This window comes from Chionomys nivalis, chromosome X (genome assembly GCF_950005125.1).
Source record: "Chionomys nivalis chromosome X, mChiNiv1.1, whole genome shotgun sequence".
In the NCBI taxonomy this organism is placed as follows: Eukaryota; Metazoa; Chordata; class Mammalia; order Rodentia; family Cricetidae; genus Chionomys; species Chionomys nivalis.
In genome coordinates, this window is record NC_080112.1 from 93,743,073 (window position 1) to 93,758,387 (window position 15,315).

Genomic DNA, 15,315 nt, shown 5'->3' on the forward strand with positions numbered 1-15,315 from the left:
AAGTGCCTCTGCCAATTTGAAAATGGCTCTGCATCCCTGTCCCCTGGTCCCCGTCCCTTGCACACCTCTACTGGTGGCCGCTTGCGCCCCTCCATCTTTCGGGGAGCTGGATCTGGAGCGGGCTGCCGCGTGAGGCTATGGTCACGTGTTGTTTTGCCGCTGTGAGCCCAGTGGAGTGGGCGGGGACGCGGGCCTAGGCGGGAGGGGTCTGGGGCGGGCAGGCAGCGGGGGACGGCCTCTTCTCCCCCCCAGCCCTCCCTTTCCCTAGCCCCCCCTCTCCTCCGCTCACCTTAAATACACCGCGCATCACCATGGCTAGTTGCTCCTTCGCTGGCAACTGAGCGCTAAGGAGACTGAGAGCTGCAGCAGCAGCAGCCTCCGCAGCTCTAGCAGCAGTGGCGACCACCCCGCTTCTTTCCTCGGGAACCCCGACCGCACTCATTGGGACCGGGTCGTCCTGTCCGGGAGCCATGTGGCTCCCCACGGCCACTGGCTCCCGGTCAGACTCCGAGTCCGAAGAAGAGGACCTCCCCGTCGGGGATGAAGTCTGCAAACGCGGCTACCTGAGGAAGCAGAAGCATGGGCACAGACGTTACTTCGTCCTCAAACTCGAGACCGAAGACGCCCCGGCTCGGCTCGAATACTACGAAAATGCCAGGAAGTTCCGGCACAGTGTCCGCGCCGCGGCCGCTGCAGCAGCGGCTGCCGCCTCCGGTGCGCCGGTCCCCGCGCTCATCCCGCCCAGGCGAGTGTTCATCCTGTACCAGTGCTTCTCCGTGAGCAAACGAGCTGATGCCAGGTACCGATACCTCATTGCCCTTTTCACCCAGGACGAGTACTTCGCGTTGGTGGCCGAGAACGAGTCGGAACAAGAAAGCTGGTACTCGCTCCTCAGCCGCCTCATCCTCGAGAGCAAGCGCCGCCGCTGCGGCTTGCTAGGCGCGCAGCCGGACGGAGAGCCGGATGCCCTAGCAGCAGCAGCGGCGGCGGAGCCATGCTTCTATAAAGATGTGTGGCAGGTAGTAATAAAACCCAGGGGGCTGGGGCACAGAAAAGAGCTGAGCGGCGTGTTCCGGCTGTGTCTTACCGACGAGGAGGTCGTGTTTGTAAGGCTCAATACCGAAGTGGCCAGTGTGATCGTCCAGCTCATGAGCATTCGTCGCTGTGGTCACTCAGAGCAGTACTTCTTCTTGGAAGTTGGCAGGTCGACTGTCATCGGTCCAGGGGAGCTGTGGATGCAGGTGGATGACTGTGTGGTGGCCCAAAATATGCATGAGTTGTTTTTGAAGAAGATGAGAGCCTTGTGCGCAGACGAATACAGAGCCCGATGCCGCAGCTACAGCATCAGTATCGGCGCCCACCTGTTAACCCTGCTGTCCACTAGGAGGCACCTGGGCCCGCACCAGCTGGAACCCTGTGGCTGGCTCCGAAGATACCGCTTGGAGCACTTATGCCGCCTCAGGGCAATCAGTGACAGGGAAGAGATGCTCTTTAACAGGCGCTTCAAACCCTCTGAGCCTCTACCTCCCTCCAGGCTAGGAAGGGGGCACCTGCCCAGAGCCCGCAGGTCCAGGAGAGCGGTTTCAGTACCACCCACTTTTTCCCACCGCTTAGCACCTAGCCCCCCGGTACGTGTCTCGCACCCCAAAGAAGTCTCCAATTCTAACAACTCTGAAGAAAAAGACAAGGACACTGAGGAAGGGAACGAAGGTGATTATATGCCCATGAACAACTGGGGCTCAGGAAATGGCCGGGGGTCAGGAGGTGGCCAGGGCTCAAGCGGTCAAGGCTCCAGTAGTCAGAGCTCAGGAGGAAACCAGTACTCAGGTGGCAGGCAGAGATCTGGAGGTGGCCAGGGTTCAGGAGGTCAGGGTGCTGCTGGAGGAAACCAGTATTCAGGAAATGGCCAGGGCACAGCAGGTGGCCATGGCTCAGGTGGAGGCCAGAGGCGTGGAGGTGGCCATGGCTCAAGTGGTGGCCAGGGACCTGGCGATGGACATGGCTCAAGTGGTGACAAGAACCCAGGAGGGGCCAAGGGCTCAGGAAGTGGGAAAAACTCCGATGATGGTGACCATGGAAAATCTCTGAAGAAAAGATCGTACTTTGGTAAATTCACTCAAAGCAAGCAACAGCAAATGCTGCCTCCGCCGCCACCGCCACCTCCACCCCCATCAACTGGAGCAACTGGTGGGAAAGGGAAGTCTGGGGGAAGATTCCGACTTTATTTTTGTGCGGACAAGGGAGCCACAAAAGAACGCAAAGAAGTCAAAGAGGTGAGAGATATGGAGACCCTAGAAGGTGCAACCCGGGCGCCTTACAGAGCCAGAGCTTTTGATGAAGACGAGGATGACCCTTATGTGCCAATGAGGCCAGGGGTGGCTGCTCCCCTTGCGTGTTCCAGTGACTATATGCTAATGGCTCCTCAAAATTCCTCCGCTTCAAAGAAGGGCCACTCTAAGTCACCATTTGAGGACTCCAGAGGGTACATGATGATGTTTCCCAGAGTGAGCCCACCGCCACCTGCCCCAAGTCCTCCAAAAGCACCGGATACTAATAAAGAGGATGACTCTAAGGACAATGACAGTGACAGTGACTACATGTTTATGGCTCCTGGAGCGGGTGCGATTCCTAAAAATCCCCCCAATCCTCGGGGAGGCTCTTCCTCCAAAAGTTGGAGCTCTTACTTCTCTCTGCCAAGTCCTTTTCAGAGTTCTCCCTTGGGACAGAGCGACCATAGTGAGTACGTTCCGATGTTGCCTGGGAAATTCCTGGGGAGGGGTCTAGACAAAGAAACCTCCTTCAGCCGGGGCACCAAAGATGTGGCTTCGGAGACTGAGTGGTCATTCTCCAAACCTGGAGATAAGGGGTCACCTGCAAAGCCTTCAGATGACGAGTTCCCAGTGAACAAGGCTGAGGGACTTAACCGACTTTCTTTTATTGCAGAAGGAAATAATATCAAGGCCAAACAAGTAAAGCCCACACAGGAGCAGAGAGGAGCTGATAGCTCTCATGACTATGTCAACATTGACTTCATTAAGAGAGAGCTCCGTGAGCCTGCTCTCTCTGATCAAGGACTGCCAGATTCGTGGGGCTTAATTATTGACCCCAGACACACAGGTATTTCTAGTTACCTGAATGTTGAAGTCGGGGTGCCCTTTCCAAATTCAGCAATACGTCTCTCAGATCTTTTAAGAGTTCTACCAGGCGCCAGCTCCATCTCTCTGGCCCGTACTAGGTGGCCCTTTTATCCTTTTCCAGGCAATGCTACAGGTAGTATTGTGGAAGAGGGTGAATACATTGAATTATTTTTCAACCCAGTCATGAGACCAATCGTGCCTTTTGCTGACCGTGCCATTCGCTATGATGCTCTAACCGGTGAAATGTATGTAGTCGACCCATTTTCTGAGTGCTGTATGGACGTTTCTCTCTTTCCTGGTCGATTTTCTCATCCGCCACCTGTAGCTAGGCTGCTGCTGCAGGAAGAAGTGCAGGAGAGAAGACGCCCACAAAGCCGTTCCCAAAGTTTATTCGCCAACATCCGAGCCGCGGTCTCTGCTTTCCCCACTGACATCTTCGACAGAGATTTTCCCGCCGTTTCGGCCAGGGTTGCTGATGTAACTGAGGAGCCCCTCTTGGCAGTGAGCCAGGCATTAGCGGTGGTCTCTGCTCTCGCAGCGGCCCCTGGCTTTGGCGTTCTCTTTGGTGGCTTCCAGAGCACTGCCAGATTTGACTCCGCCTCCTCTAGCTGGTTCCAACCTGTTGCTAATGCTGTGGGTGCCCAGGTTGTAAGAGGGGTCCAGGACATTGCAGCAGGCTGGAATCATGGAGCAGGTAACCAAGCTGCCGGAGGTGACGACCTGGCGGCCGGTGCAGCCGCTCCCCCATCTCCACCTCGCCAGCGAAGGGTGCTGAGACCCCCAGAGAGCGAGGATTCCGAGGACAACGACGACGATGACGACGACATTTACGTGAGAATGGACTTTGCCAGACGTGACTACAAGAAGTGACCACTCTGCGAAAAGAGGTTGGTGACTTTATATTTTAAATTTCTGCAGTTAACGGAAATTACCTAATGAGTGAGTTGATGCGCTACTTGCTATGGTATTAGCGATAAGTGAGATGGTAGTTCATTTACTATTGTTATTCGAGAGAGTAGAATTCCGTTTTCACTTTTCACATGGGACCTTTCTGGCCTTTGCGATAACATAGGCTTTGATCTAACCCATAAATTTAACTGACAGAGCCAATTGTTAAAGACTGGATTTACTTCTCAGGTGCAGTTAAAACTTAAAGCCTCACCGCATGAGGTTGCTTTCCTCTTCTCTAAGTCCTTCAGAAACTGAGCTCCATCGACTAATTTTCAAGCCTACAGCTAAAGCTGCTTTACTACAAGTGCCCAGTTTAAGCGCAGGGGTTCAATGAAAGTACGGAAAGTTTAGCAGTAACCAGCCAACTGGTAACATAGTTACTTTCTATAAAACAGTCATCGTTTGCCCAGCTTGCTGGGATTTGTCCAAAAGGTTAACTCTCAGTTGTCAACTGAATGGTGAGAGGGTACATAGACAATCTCAAACCCCAGGCAATTAAAAGGCAGCATTTGCTCTGGAAAGTTTTTGTGTTGATCTGTTTTGTTGTTGCGCAGGCTGAATTGTGAGAAACTGTGAGTGTTCCTTTTCTCTGTCACTGGTAGGGAAAGACCAGTCACTTTTGTTGGGCTTCATTTTCTTCTTCCACCCCTCCCCCTTTCTAGAGAAGCTGTAGTTGCATCTTGATTATGGATATGAATATTGTTTCAAACGTTTAAAAAAACATTTAAAACATTTAATTGATGTATCTTCTGGGAAAGCAAGGAAAGCAAGGTAACAAGACTGGAGGAAGAAGACAGGACTCCAGGGGCAGCCCACCCTGAAGGGAGGGGGTCAAGGCCTAATTTTGTAAAGGAAGGGGAGGATTGTAAGAGTGAACCTTCTCCAAGAGTTCACCATATTGTCTTGAGAGGTTCTCGAGAAACGTCTGCAGACGATGACCCTGTAGCCTGCCCTGCCTTCTCTCTTAAGAAGACTATGCTTCCTTCCCAGTGAAGGGATGGTTCCCAGCAGCTCTCATTCCTCTGGTCAGTTTCCTGCTTTCCTTGTGCTCTGGAATGCTTTTGTGACTGGATCTTTGCCTACTGTGCTTGATCAGGCAGAACAAGTTGGGGGCTGATCACAACAGCCACCTTACAAGCTCCTTATTTAGTGCAGGTGTAGCCCCCTGCCTCTTTCTCTCCTTGCTATAGAAAACTTGCCATACAAAAACTCACACTTGCAGCACAGACACACCAAAAGAGTGATTATTAAAGCCACAAAGGGATGCTTTGGCTTGCCAAAGGACTCAATTCAAAAGTTCTTTAAATTGTGAGACTCCTCCCTCCCCAACACACACACACACACACACACACAGAGAGAGAGAGAGAGAGAGAGAGAGAGAGCACTACTATCATAACTACATATTTAAAAGTCATAATTCCATTTCCAAGAACTTAAAATCAAACAATCAGCCTTTCAGAGAATAGTAAACAGAAAGTGCCCCCCCCCAAATCACCCTCAAACTTTTGCTGGAGCCTAAACACTGAAGGTACAACTTGGATGTAAAACTCCACATCAAAAAAGATGATGCATCGGAGTAGCTGCTTGGGACCCTGTGATTCTTAGAAATGATGCCTACACTTTCTAATACTCTAATCTTTGTTCACACATAAATTAAAAATAGTGAAATCATACTATTTTTCAAATAAACTCTGATGGCTGAGGATTATTGAGATCCAGGGCCATTATATTTTTTAATTACTGACTAATGGCTTTGTAGCTATTTTGGAGGTTTAATACACTTCAATTCTATTCTTTATTGAGGAAATTTCTGACTTTATTGAGGGGCTACACCACTGAAGTTGTATCTCATAGACAGGCCAGAGCTTACATTGAAAGAAACGAATGAGCATGGAAGCATTTGGGAGCATGAAATCACTTTGCAAATATAATGGATTTTTAATTTGTCATTGGTTTAACGCTGAAGTGAAATTTCAAGCATTTAAACTAATGATTTAGTTTTTCTGACAACTAGCTAATTTCTTGATGCTAAAGGGAGATTTGAGATGTAATTTTCTGCAATATATCACATGGAAGGGCTTTCGAGGCTGTGTGGTACTGAAGCAACCTTTTGCAGAAAATGACTTTCATTAGCATTTTAATGTGAATTAATAAAGTGTTGTCTGTGAAATGTTCAAAACAGGCCAGATGACTCTGATTATGTTTCTCTGTAATGCTATAGGAGAACTTTCACCTATTTCTGTTTTGTCTTTATTTTCTTATCTAGCATTTAAAAATGAAAACATCATGTCAAGAAACAAATAGTACTGTGAACAAGGAACAAAGACATATCATTAGGAGTCACATAGCTCAATAAGTTAATCTCAGTTTAGGGAGTGTTTAGAGCTGGAATAGAGAAGAGCTATGTGTGCATTATTATGTAGTTACAATCACTATTTTGGCTGTGACTGTTAACTACCAACTTAGAAACATAAAGCTAAGTTAAAATTCTGTGTTTCTTTTTCATTAGTCTTTACTTTCATTAAAAGTGTCACACATGATTATTTACAGGTGGTATCTCTGTATTGAAATGTGTTTATTATGTGAGATTATAATTTATTAAGACCAGTTTATCACTCAATGCAAAAATAATGAATGTACAACTGTACATATCTACAGTAAAGCTTCATGTAAGTATTTTATAGTTGCTCATTGAAACCATTTAGAAAGAAACACCCAGAATATAACTTGAGTATGAATTTTTTTAATGAACGAAATTATTTTAAAGCAATCCCTTGATGATGAATGCTTCAGGTTTTGAACACATTAGCATTTAGAAGAGTGTCATTTCCCATGTGATTTAGTCCATCCCTAAACCCTTGTGTGCCTTTTTGCTTCTTTTAATGCTTTACCTGATATAAAATTGATAGGTTGAAGTGATTTGGGATGTAGATTTCTCTGGTATTTTTATTCAAGACATAGCATAGGAGAATGAAATGGGCAGCTGTAGATGGCAGGAAATAATTGCTCAACCAAATTAGTTATGGCGTGGTAGTACTTGGTATTAACTGGCCAAAAACTAGTAATTAACTTTTGACAATTAGGTCCTGTTATCACCACATAGGAAGTCAAAGCTGTTTTTCACTGTCCTGCTGCCAAGTCCTGTTGCTATAAATTGTGGGTACTGAAAGCAAATCATTTTTTACTATATTAAATTTATTGTAAATAACTAGAATATAATTTCCAAATACCAGAGATTTCCCATTTATAATTAATGGGTCACTTATTTTATGTAGCATTTATCATCTCCCCAAATCTGGCTATTCCTTTGGAGTAATGAGGTATTTGACCTAAACAATTAAGGAGGACCTCACTCAGTTAAAGTTAGCTAAAGTTGTTGGCAACCATTATTCACATGCATTCATTCTATTTTAAGACTGATGCTTCCAGGATAAAAATGTCAGCTACGAGAAAAACATCTCTTTGAAACAAGGGCCAGGACTTTAATTAAGCACACACATTCATAAATACTCAACCAGGGTCTCCAGCTTTCTTTCCTTGTCTCTAATCGCCAAACTTGAACCAAAATACTTCTAATCATTGGCAGGCGTTTATCTTGGGGAACAAACTAAGGTTTCTAAAAAAAAAAATACACTTCATGTTGGAACAGATGCAGCTGTCCATTGCAGAAAGAAGTAAGGATTACTGTGTGTGATTTCAAATGAACTGTTGTTAAATTGATAACTTCTTGATTGAGGGAATGCTTTCCAGTTACAGATTGATTTCCTTATATTTTTCAAAGCACATTCACATTCATTATTTCAGTGATGGTAAGTACTGGAAGTGAAGCTGGAGTTAAGAATTTTCCTGTGTTCACAAAGGTAAGTGGCAGAGTTGAAAATGTAACTCATACGTCTGTTTTCCAACCTAATGCTCCATCTAGCACATCACACTGCCCTTCAACCAAGTGCTTAATTTGTCACTTTTACATTGATGAAAGTTACTGTATATGATAGCATTGGGAGCAAAAGCGTAAGTACGCTTTAATTCAGTGGTAGCAAATTTCATTGCAGTTAGCTTAGAGTGTTACAACTGGATCAACTGTCAGGGCTCAGGTGATGTTCCTTCATTGAACTGCTTGCCTTGGCCCTTCTAGAGAAAAAGACTCTGACATTAACTGCAATTCAATGTTTTAAATTTGATCTAGGGAAGAGTTAGTTACTCTGACTTCCCAAACACAAATTGTGTGTGTGTGTGTGTGTGTGTAGCAGGAATAACAGAAAGGAAAGAAATTGAAATAGGGGTGTTGTCAATAAATTCCAGTTAATAGTGATTTCCTTAACTGAAGTTAGATTTCTAAGGTTTTGCTGATAATCTAATGACATTTGTCAGTTATTGCAGGTCTCTTAGTTTATTCTTTCTGCATAAATCTATTATTTTAATATAAACTACCACACTGGACAAAACAGGATAAAATAAGACAGGTAGAGAAAAAAGTAAGGTAGAAATGTATGGGTTTTTAATGTTTTTTGTTTTCTTTTTGTTCTTTCTTTTTTATGTTTTTTTTTTGGGAGGGGGGTTGTGCTTTGGGCAAGTAGATTTTAGACGTCTTGAGAACCAAATCTTTTCTGTGGGGCATTAAAAACTCCATATTTAACATTAAATTCATTTTCTTTATCACCTTTTTCAAGACTTTAAGACTGTGTACAAATAGCCCAGATGTTTTATTGGCAGTTTTGGGATATGTCTTTTATTTTATTAAATACTTAATTAAAGTTTGTGGTATGTTTAGTGTTAGAGGGGCTGTCGAGTTCTTAGACCAAGGAGATCATTTACTCGGAGAAAATTGAGATTTAAACAATTACTTTTTAGAATAATGACTACATTATAATCCATTTGGGTTTTCTCTTTTTCTGGGTATGACTATCAAAATGCAAACTTTAAAAATATTGATGACATTGTTAAGATTTTATACTTGCTTTATGAGCATATAAGATGTCTTCTCTAGCAACTCTGCATTGATTATTAAGAAAAAAGATGTGGAATCATAGGCTTACCATTTAAAACATGGGAAATTTTAGGATTTTTTTTCAACATAGCATTTTTATTAATTTTTCTGGGAATTTCACCTCATGCAACCTGATTTTGGAGCTTTTTTAAACATAAACATATATGCTGATTTCAATTTACATTGATTTAAAGAGTATTTTTCAACTTTAGACCGATGAATTAATTCCCTGTAGAATATAAAATAATGGATTAAATATTTTATGTAGAGAAACGAGAAAGTGATCTTTTCCCCCCTGTATTCTGATACACCTTCATCATTGTTAAGGTTACCATTGCTTGTGTTCTATGACTCGTACTGTCAAGATGCCCCTTATCTGGCTTATGCCCTTCATTTCACTAAAAATGCCCTTATATTGTCTCTTTCCAACAGCAAAGGTGGGGAACATTCTAAGACATTCTAGGGCACATGAAGAACTACGCCTGGATGTCCTCAGCCCCAGCTTGCTTGAACTCAGCTGGAGAGAGCAGCTTTCCTTGTAGGGACTCCTGTTGAACATTTCTGAGGCTATGATGCCTGGTCCATTGTCATTTGTTGGCACAGAGGTGGCCAGGATGATATTTAAAACGATTTCCATACTTAAATTGACCACAATATGTGAGATGTTAATCAGACCTTCAGAACTTGCTGAATATTCCATTTGTCATAAATTTTAGTCACTCGAGCTAGGTCTAAAAAGTTACATAATTTGCCTCAATAGGATTACTGATTTCCTACTTGAAGACTTTAAACGTAGAAAGAATGTCAATCAACTGTACATCTCCAAATTGATATTGAAAATTGCTCACAGGTTCAACCACTGAGCCCTTGAGTAAATGACCAGGGAATGTGATTTTAAACTTTTGAGTTTAGGAAACATTATTATTTCTATCATCCATCATGACAAAAAGACCTATTTCACTGCAGTCCCAAATTGAAACTTCCAACGCATCTCACAGAAATGATGGGATAAAAAAGTTCCTTTCTTGGTTCAGGAACTGAAGAGATTAAATAGAGTCATGTGTAGACAGTTTTCTATGAGGTAATTTATTCTGAGTTCCAACTAAACAATGAGCGTGGGACTATATGTCTTTTGTAAATTGAGGAGTGAACATATTAAATTCTAGTAACTTGCATTCTTCACATCAGCAGTAACTAGGCAGCAGAGGGAATGAGCCAAGAGTGTGTTGGGAGTGGAGAGACTAACCTAGGATGAACAATAAAGTGACTGATCCCCAAAGAGTCAATTTTAGACAGTCAGGACTAGAATGAGCCAACATATGTGGCCCAGAGCCTGATCGTGATGGGCAGATGTGAGAGAACTAGGCTTCCCTTTAAAAACACGGACCTTTATAAGTAGCATCCATTTTCATTCCAGATTCTTTTGCCAATTCTCTTAGGAAATCAGTGCCACTGCGGAGAAAAGCATATTTTATCATTTCATCTCAGAAGTGGATACTATGAGAGGTGCTGTAAAGCCCAGCAGCAGTTCTTGCTAATTTTCACACTTTAGGGACAGTACTTCCTGTTTATCAACTTATATGGAATCGTCATCCTGTATAGTCATCAAGCCCAGAAAGGTGTGGGGACAGTTCTTATTGAAGAGATGAAACTTGCATAGAATCCCAATGACTGCTAAGTTAAGTAGCATGATTGCGTTTTTATATACTTTATACATTCGCGTAGGGGCCGAGGTTTTCCTTACCCTCCACTCACTCTGGTTGATTTACTTGATTGCCTCTGATAATATGATCACCTGTAGACTGCAAAGACAGCATACTGTCTAATGAGTAGTGTTTTCAATACGACTTTGAGAGGAAAACTTAAAGTTGAAAAGATAACCCAGCTTGGGAGGATGAAAAGAGAGTGAGAGAACACTAGTACACATTGTTGTGTACTAGCAGCTCTTTAATATGCCCTTTGTAGACTTTTTCGAATTGAGGTTTAATCCTGAATTGCTTTCTTCCACTACTCAGCAGACTTGTGAATTGCTTCCTTTGGCTGATCTTTGGAATGTGTTCAGGGAATGTAAACTTCTTTTAATATGGGTCTAAGAAAAACAGAATTATAAATGTAAATCTGTGGCTCCAGTTCCCACCATGCATTTTTAAAGCAAGTTATAATATTTTGGGTTTATTCAGGTTTGGGAAGCATTATTCCTGTCTACTAGCATAATTAAATAGGAATTGACTAACACATTTTGTAAATTTAAGATTACAATGACAATTTTCTGGGTTTTAGTAGGTTATTCATGCTTCCCCCAATGGTGACGCAAGTGCCATAGGAAAGCATCAACTCTTTATTAGAGCTGCTATTGTTTTTGGAAAGGAAAGAATAAAGGAAAGTGACTCCAATGTCAACAAATGGTCCTAATTCCAAGACCTGTCACTTAGGTAGCTTAGGAACTTAATTTACATATTTCTGCAAAAAATGTATGAATTGAAGTGCACAACCTATGATACTCAGAAATTCCCATTTGAAGTAATTGAAATATACTATATATATATGAATTATGAAGATGTTGTATATTAAAAATAATAAGCTAAATTACTAAGATATCTTTGTAACATCACATTTCTGTTAAAAACATGTACGTGATATTTGAACAAATTCCATGATCCCTACCTAGCCCAATTTTGTCACAAGTAGATGAGCTGCTAATATGCACACCCGCAGTTAATCCGTGATGAGCACACATACTTTTTATCCTAAAGCTAAAATTCCCCAATGTAGCACTCATGGGAAGACTTAATACTTCCTAATTTAGGGTATTTCTTTCTAAGCTTTTTAATATGAAGGAAAGAACAATGAGCATGACTAATAACCACAATAAGTAGGGAAAGGATGGAGACTTTGCTGCTCAGTCTTGTTGCATTCATTAAAATATCCATCAAAAGAAATAGATACTTACAGTTTAATTAAAGATCTTTTACTTGAAGGCTACTCTAGAGGAAGCTTTCTATGGATTCTTTTAGCTCATTTCAGGTGACATGAAATACTGGGTACTTTGATGTAACCAGAGTTTAAAGTAACCTTGACACTCCATAATCCACTTGCCGGCATTTTCTTTCTCTTTTTCATTCCAGTAACTTCCCCCATATACTTAATTCCCGCTGCTCTACACACTGTGCTCCCTGTTATGTGCCCTCGCATTCAACTGATAGTTAAGAGATTCATATCTTTTTGGTAGAGAAATAGAAATGTCAACCAAATCTTTGTGGTTATAGCTAGTTCTTTCAGAAGCAATTCCATGATTAGGTCAGAAGACCCTTATCACTATTGTCCTTAAATCCGTTGACTTGTGTCATCCAAGGCAAAGGTAGACTTATGCATGTAGGAGAAGCCTGAACATTTTCTCTCTAAGGCTCCATTCAGGTGGCACACTGGGCTGGGAACAGGAGTAACTATCCTAGTGTTTTTGTCTAGCTTGTGTTTTCTCTGTTCAGGAAGCCCAGGATGTTGATTAACCATGTCTGTGCCAAGGAAATATCTTCAATGCATCTCTCGGGAACCTCTTTAGGTTTTGTTTCCTTTTGTTCAAAAATGTGGAGGGATGACAGTTCTTTACTCTAATTTTGAAAATAATTTTTGTCATCTTTTTTTGTAGAGTGATTACCTTGCCACCAAAACCAAACACCTTTTAGAAGAAAAACGACACAGAATTTCATCTTCATCTACTCCAGATCTGCCTAAAGGAAAGAAAATGCTGAGACTTCTGTATAGAAACCAGTCTCTGTTCCTACCAGTCAACTGGACCGTGGCAGCTGAATGAGCCTGTTCTTGGAGTTCATTCTCACTATTGCCTCCTGGATCCATTGATTGACTTAAAGATGTTCACACTGTACATAGGCTTTGTGTCCTAGCTTCCTTGACCTGTCCCTTTGAAAGGAATAAGATGCTGTAAGTTAGTATCTCATAACACTTCCCTTTTCCTCTCTAAAAATGTGTTCAGTCTATGTAAATACAGCCAGCACAAACTTTAATGACATATAATACTTGGATGAATTTCAACGTGAACATCTTTAAACAATGGCAGATAAATAAATATGTATATATATATTAATGAGAAGGTAGGTATGATCTGGAATCTTTTTCTGATCTGTGCACACTTAAAACATTTCTTGATCAAGGAATTAATCTGAACTGAACTTCTTCTAACTTGACGAGGCATTTTCAGTATTTTAAAGACATGACTAAAGGGCAAATTAACTCAGATTTTGCCCATTAACAATACTGTGACATTCTATTGACACTAACTATCAACTAAAGTGATGTCTTGACAGAATATCTTAAAGGCAGAGCCAAAGAGCAGGTTGTCTACTTGTTCATGTAGAACCTAGCCATGCTCTGCTAGTGGATTGGACATTTCCAAACCTATTGTTTTGAAACCTACATTTATCCCTGAAAAGAGGCAAGCCTCCATCCCAAAAGACCCTTTCTGCCTCTCTGGAGGCTCCTCCTTCCTACTCTTCAAACTATCTCCCCCTCTTTCTGGCCTTTCCCCCAGTAACCATTGTTCCTCCCATGCCCAGGACACCTATAAAGAAATTTGTTTCCCATATCAGAAATTAGTGTTACCTATCAATTGATCATCTGCCTAAAATTTAAGCCAAACGGAACCTCTTATAAGGCTTTTTTTCCTTCCAGAAAATATAAGCCAATATAAGACGTACAAAATTTAAAAGAAAAAAAATTCAGAGCAAGCTCGCCCCACCCCCATTTTTGCTTGCCTCTGATGGAAACTGAATTAAGATTTTAGGAACCTGGACCTTTGTGGACATGACAAGATCAGGTGGTGACCACACAGGATAGAAACAAAGGTCCTGAAGCTTGCTTAGAGCTTTGTTATGTGGTGGCATACAGTTCTTGACTGTAGTACCATCACTGGCAAACCTCAATCATCTCACAGATGGGTGTGAGTGTTTGAGCAAGTGTCTGCAAAAGTGTGTGAGTGCTAGTGTGTGTATGCACACATTTGTGTGTATGTGCACCTTTGTGTACCTGTGAACATGTGATTCTAGACGTACCTGTTGTGTGTAACTCTGTTTTAAAAAAATATTGCTTCGCATTTTACGTGCAACTTTGAAGTAGTGTAATATTTACCTGAAGTTCTTTGCCACTCGGTTCCTCCATCTTTGAACGTGTGCTTCTATCTTTAGCAAGCTTCTAGTACATGTTGCTGAACTAACTTTCTAAAGAACCGAGTTGATTTCTATTGTTTCTCCCTACCTACCAAGCAAAAGGATGGGGAGTGCTCCTTTTTCCCTGTGTGAATTGTGCTGAGAGGATGTAGCTTCAATGCCAGTCACTTACCCAGTTTCTGGTCATTGCTAGGGCATCACTTTCATCCGTCCCTTCAGGCTCCTCTCTTGGTCCTACCTAGTCAGTAATGCAGTGTGGCTTTTGTTCATCGTAGCAGTGTACTCTTTAGGCAGCCTTCCTTCAGGGCTTCTGTTACCATTTTAATTCAAATATTCAAGTAAGTTGTCATAATCGTTCAGAAGTGTAGCAAGAAAAGATTATTTGAGGGAAACTGCTGTATTACTTTATTCACATATTCGGTTTAGGGGCTGCCAATAGACAGGGTACAGAACGTAGAGCACAGAGGTAGCACAGTTGCTGAATAAATGAATGGAAACCTCAGACACAACAGTACATACAATTAGTCACAGGTACAATTAGTTACAGGTACAGCATAACAAATATACAGTCTTTGGGACACAACTTCTTAGTTTACAGATTTAAATAATTTATTCAGTATTGTGCTGGAAGAATCTATGGAATATGTGTACCAACATACCACTTACCTTCCAGTGATGTTTATGCTGCTGAGAAAAAGAAATGATGGAACGATTTGTGTGTGTGTGACTACTACATTAGTTTGGTGTCATACATAGTTACTTGGTCAGTAAAAACTAAAGCTTTACAGTTCCAACAGTTCATTGCATTTGCTATTTCTGCTTCACAGACCTGCTTTGAGTTGCTCTGTGTTTGTCTTCCTTTGTAAATACTCTTAAGCTTTCTTGTTCGTAAGCATCTCGTTTGCAGTTTGGGGAGACAACCTTGCAACTCTGTATAGTGTTTATATATATATCTGACTTGCTTTTCTGTAGAGCTACTTGCAATAAATGTGTTCGTGTAACTTATTGGCGTGAAGTTTCATTTTTCATTGTACAATCGTCTCAGCTTCATTATCAGTAT

At 42.2% G+C, this 15,315-nt stretch overlaps 1 protein-coding gene across 1 annotated transcript; it reads left to right on the plus strand.

The window, feature by feature from the left end:
* The first annotated feature begins 311 nt into the window (after positions 1–311).
* On the plus strand, positions 312–13,706 carry Irs4 (insulin receptor substrate 4). The gene is given in 2 exon segments (XM_057760052.1): positions 312–4,024; positions 12,722–13,706. A coding segment is annotated over 1 exon segment (3,696 nt). The 3' UTR covers positions 4,008–4,024; positions 12,722–13,706.
* The last annotated feature ends 1,609 nt before the right edge of the window (positions 13,707–15,315 follow it).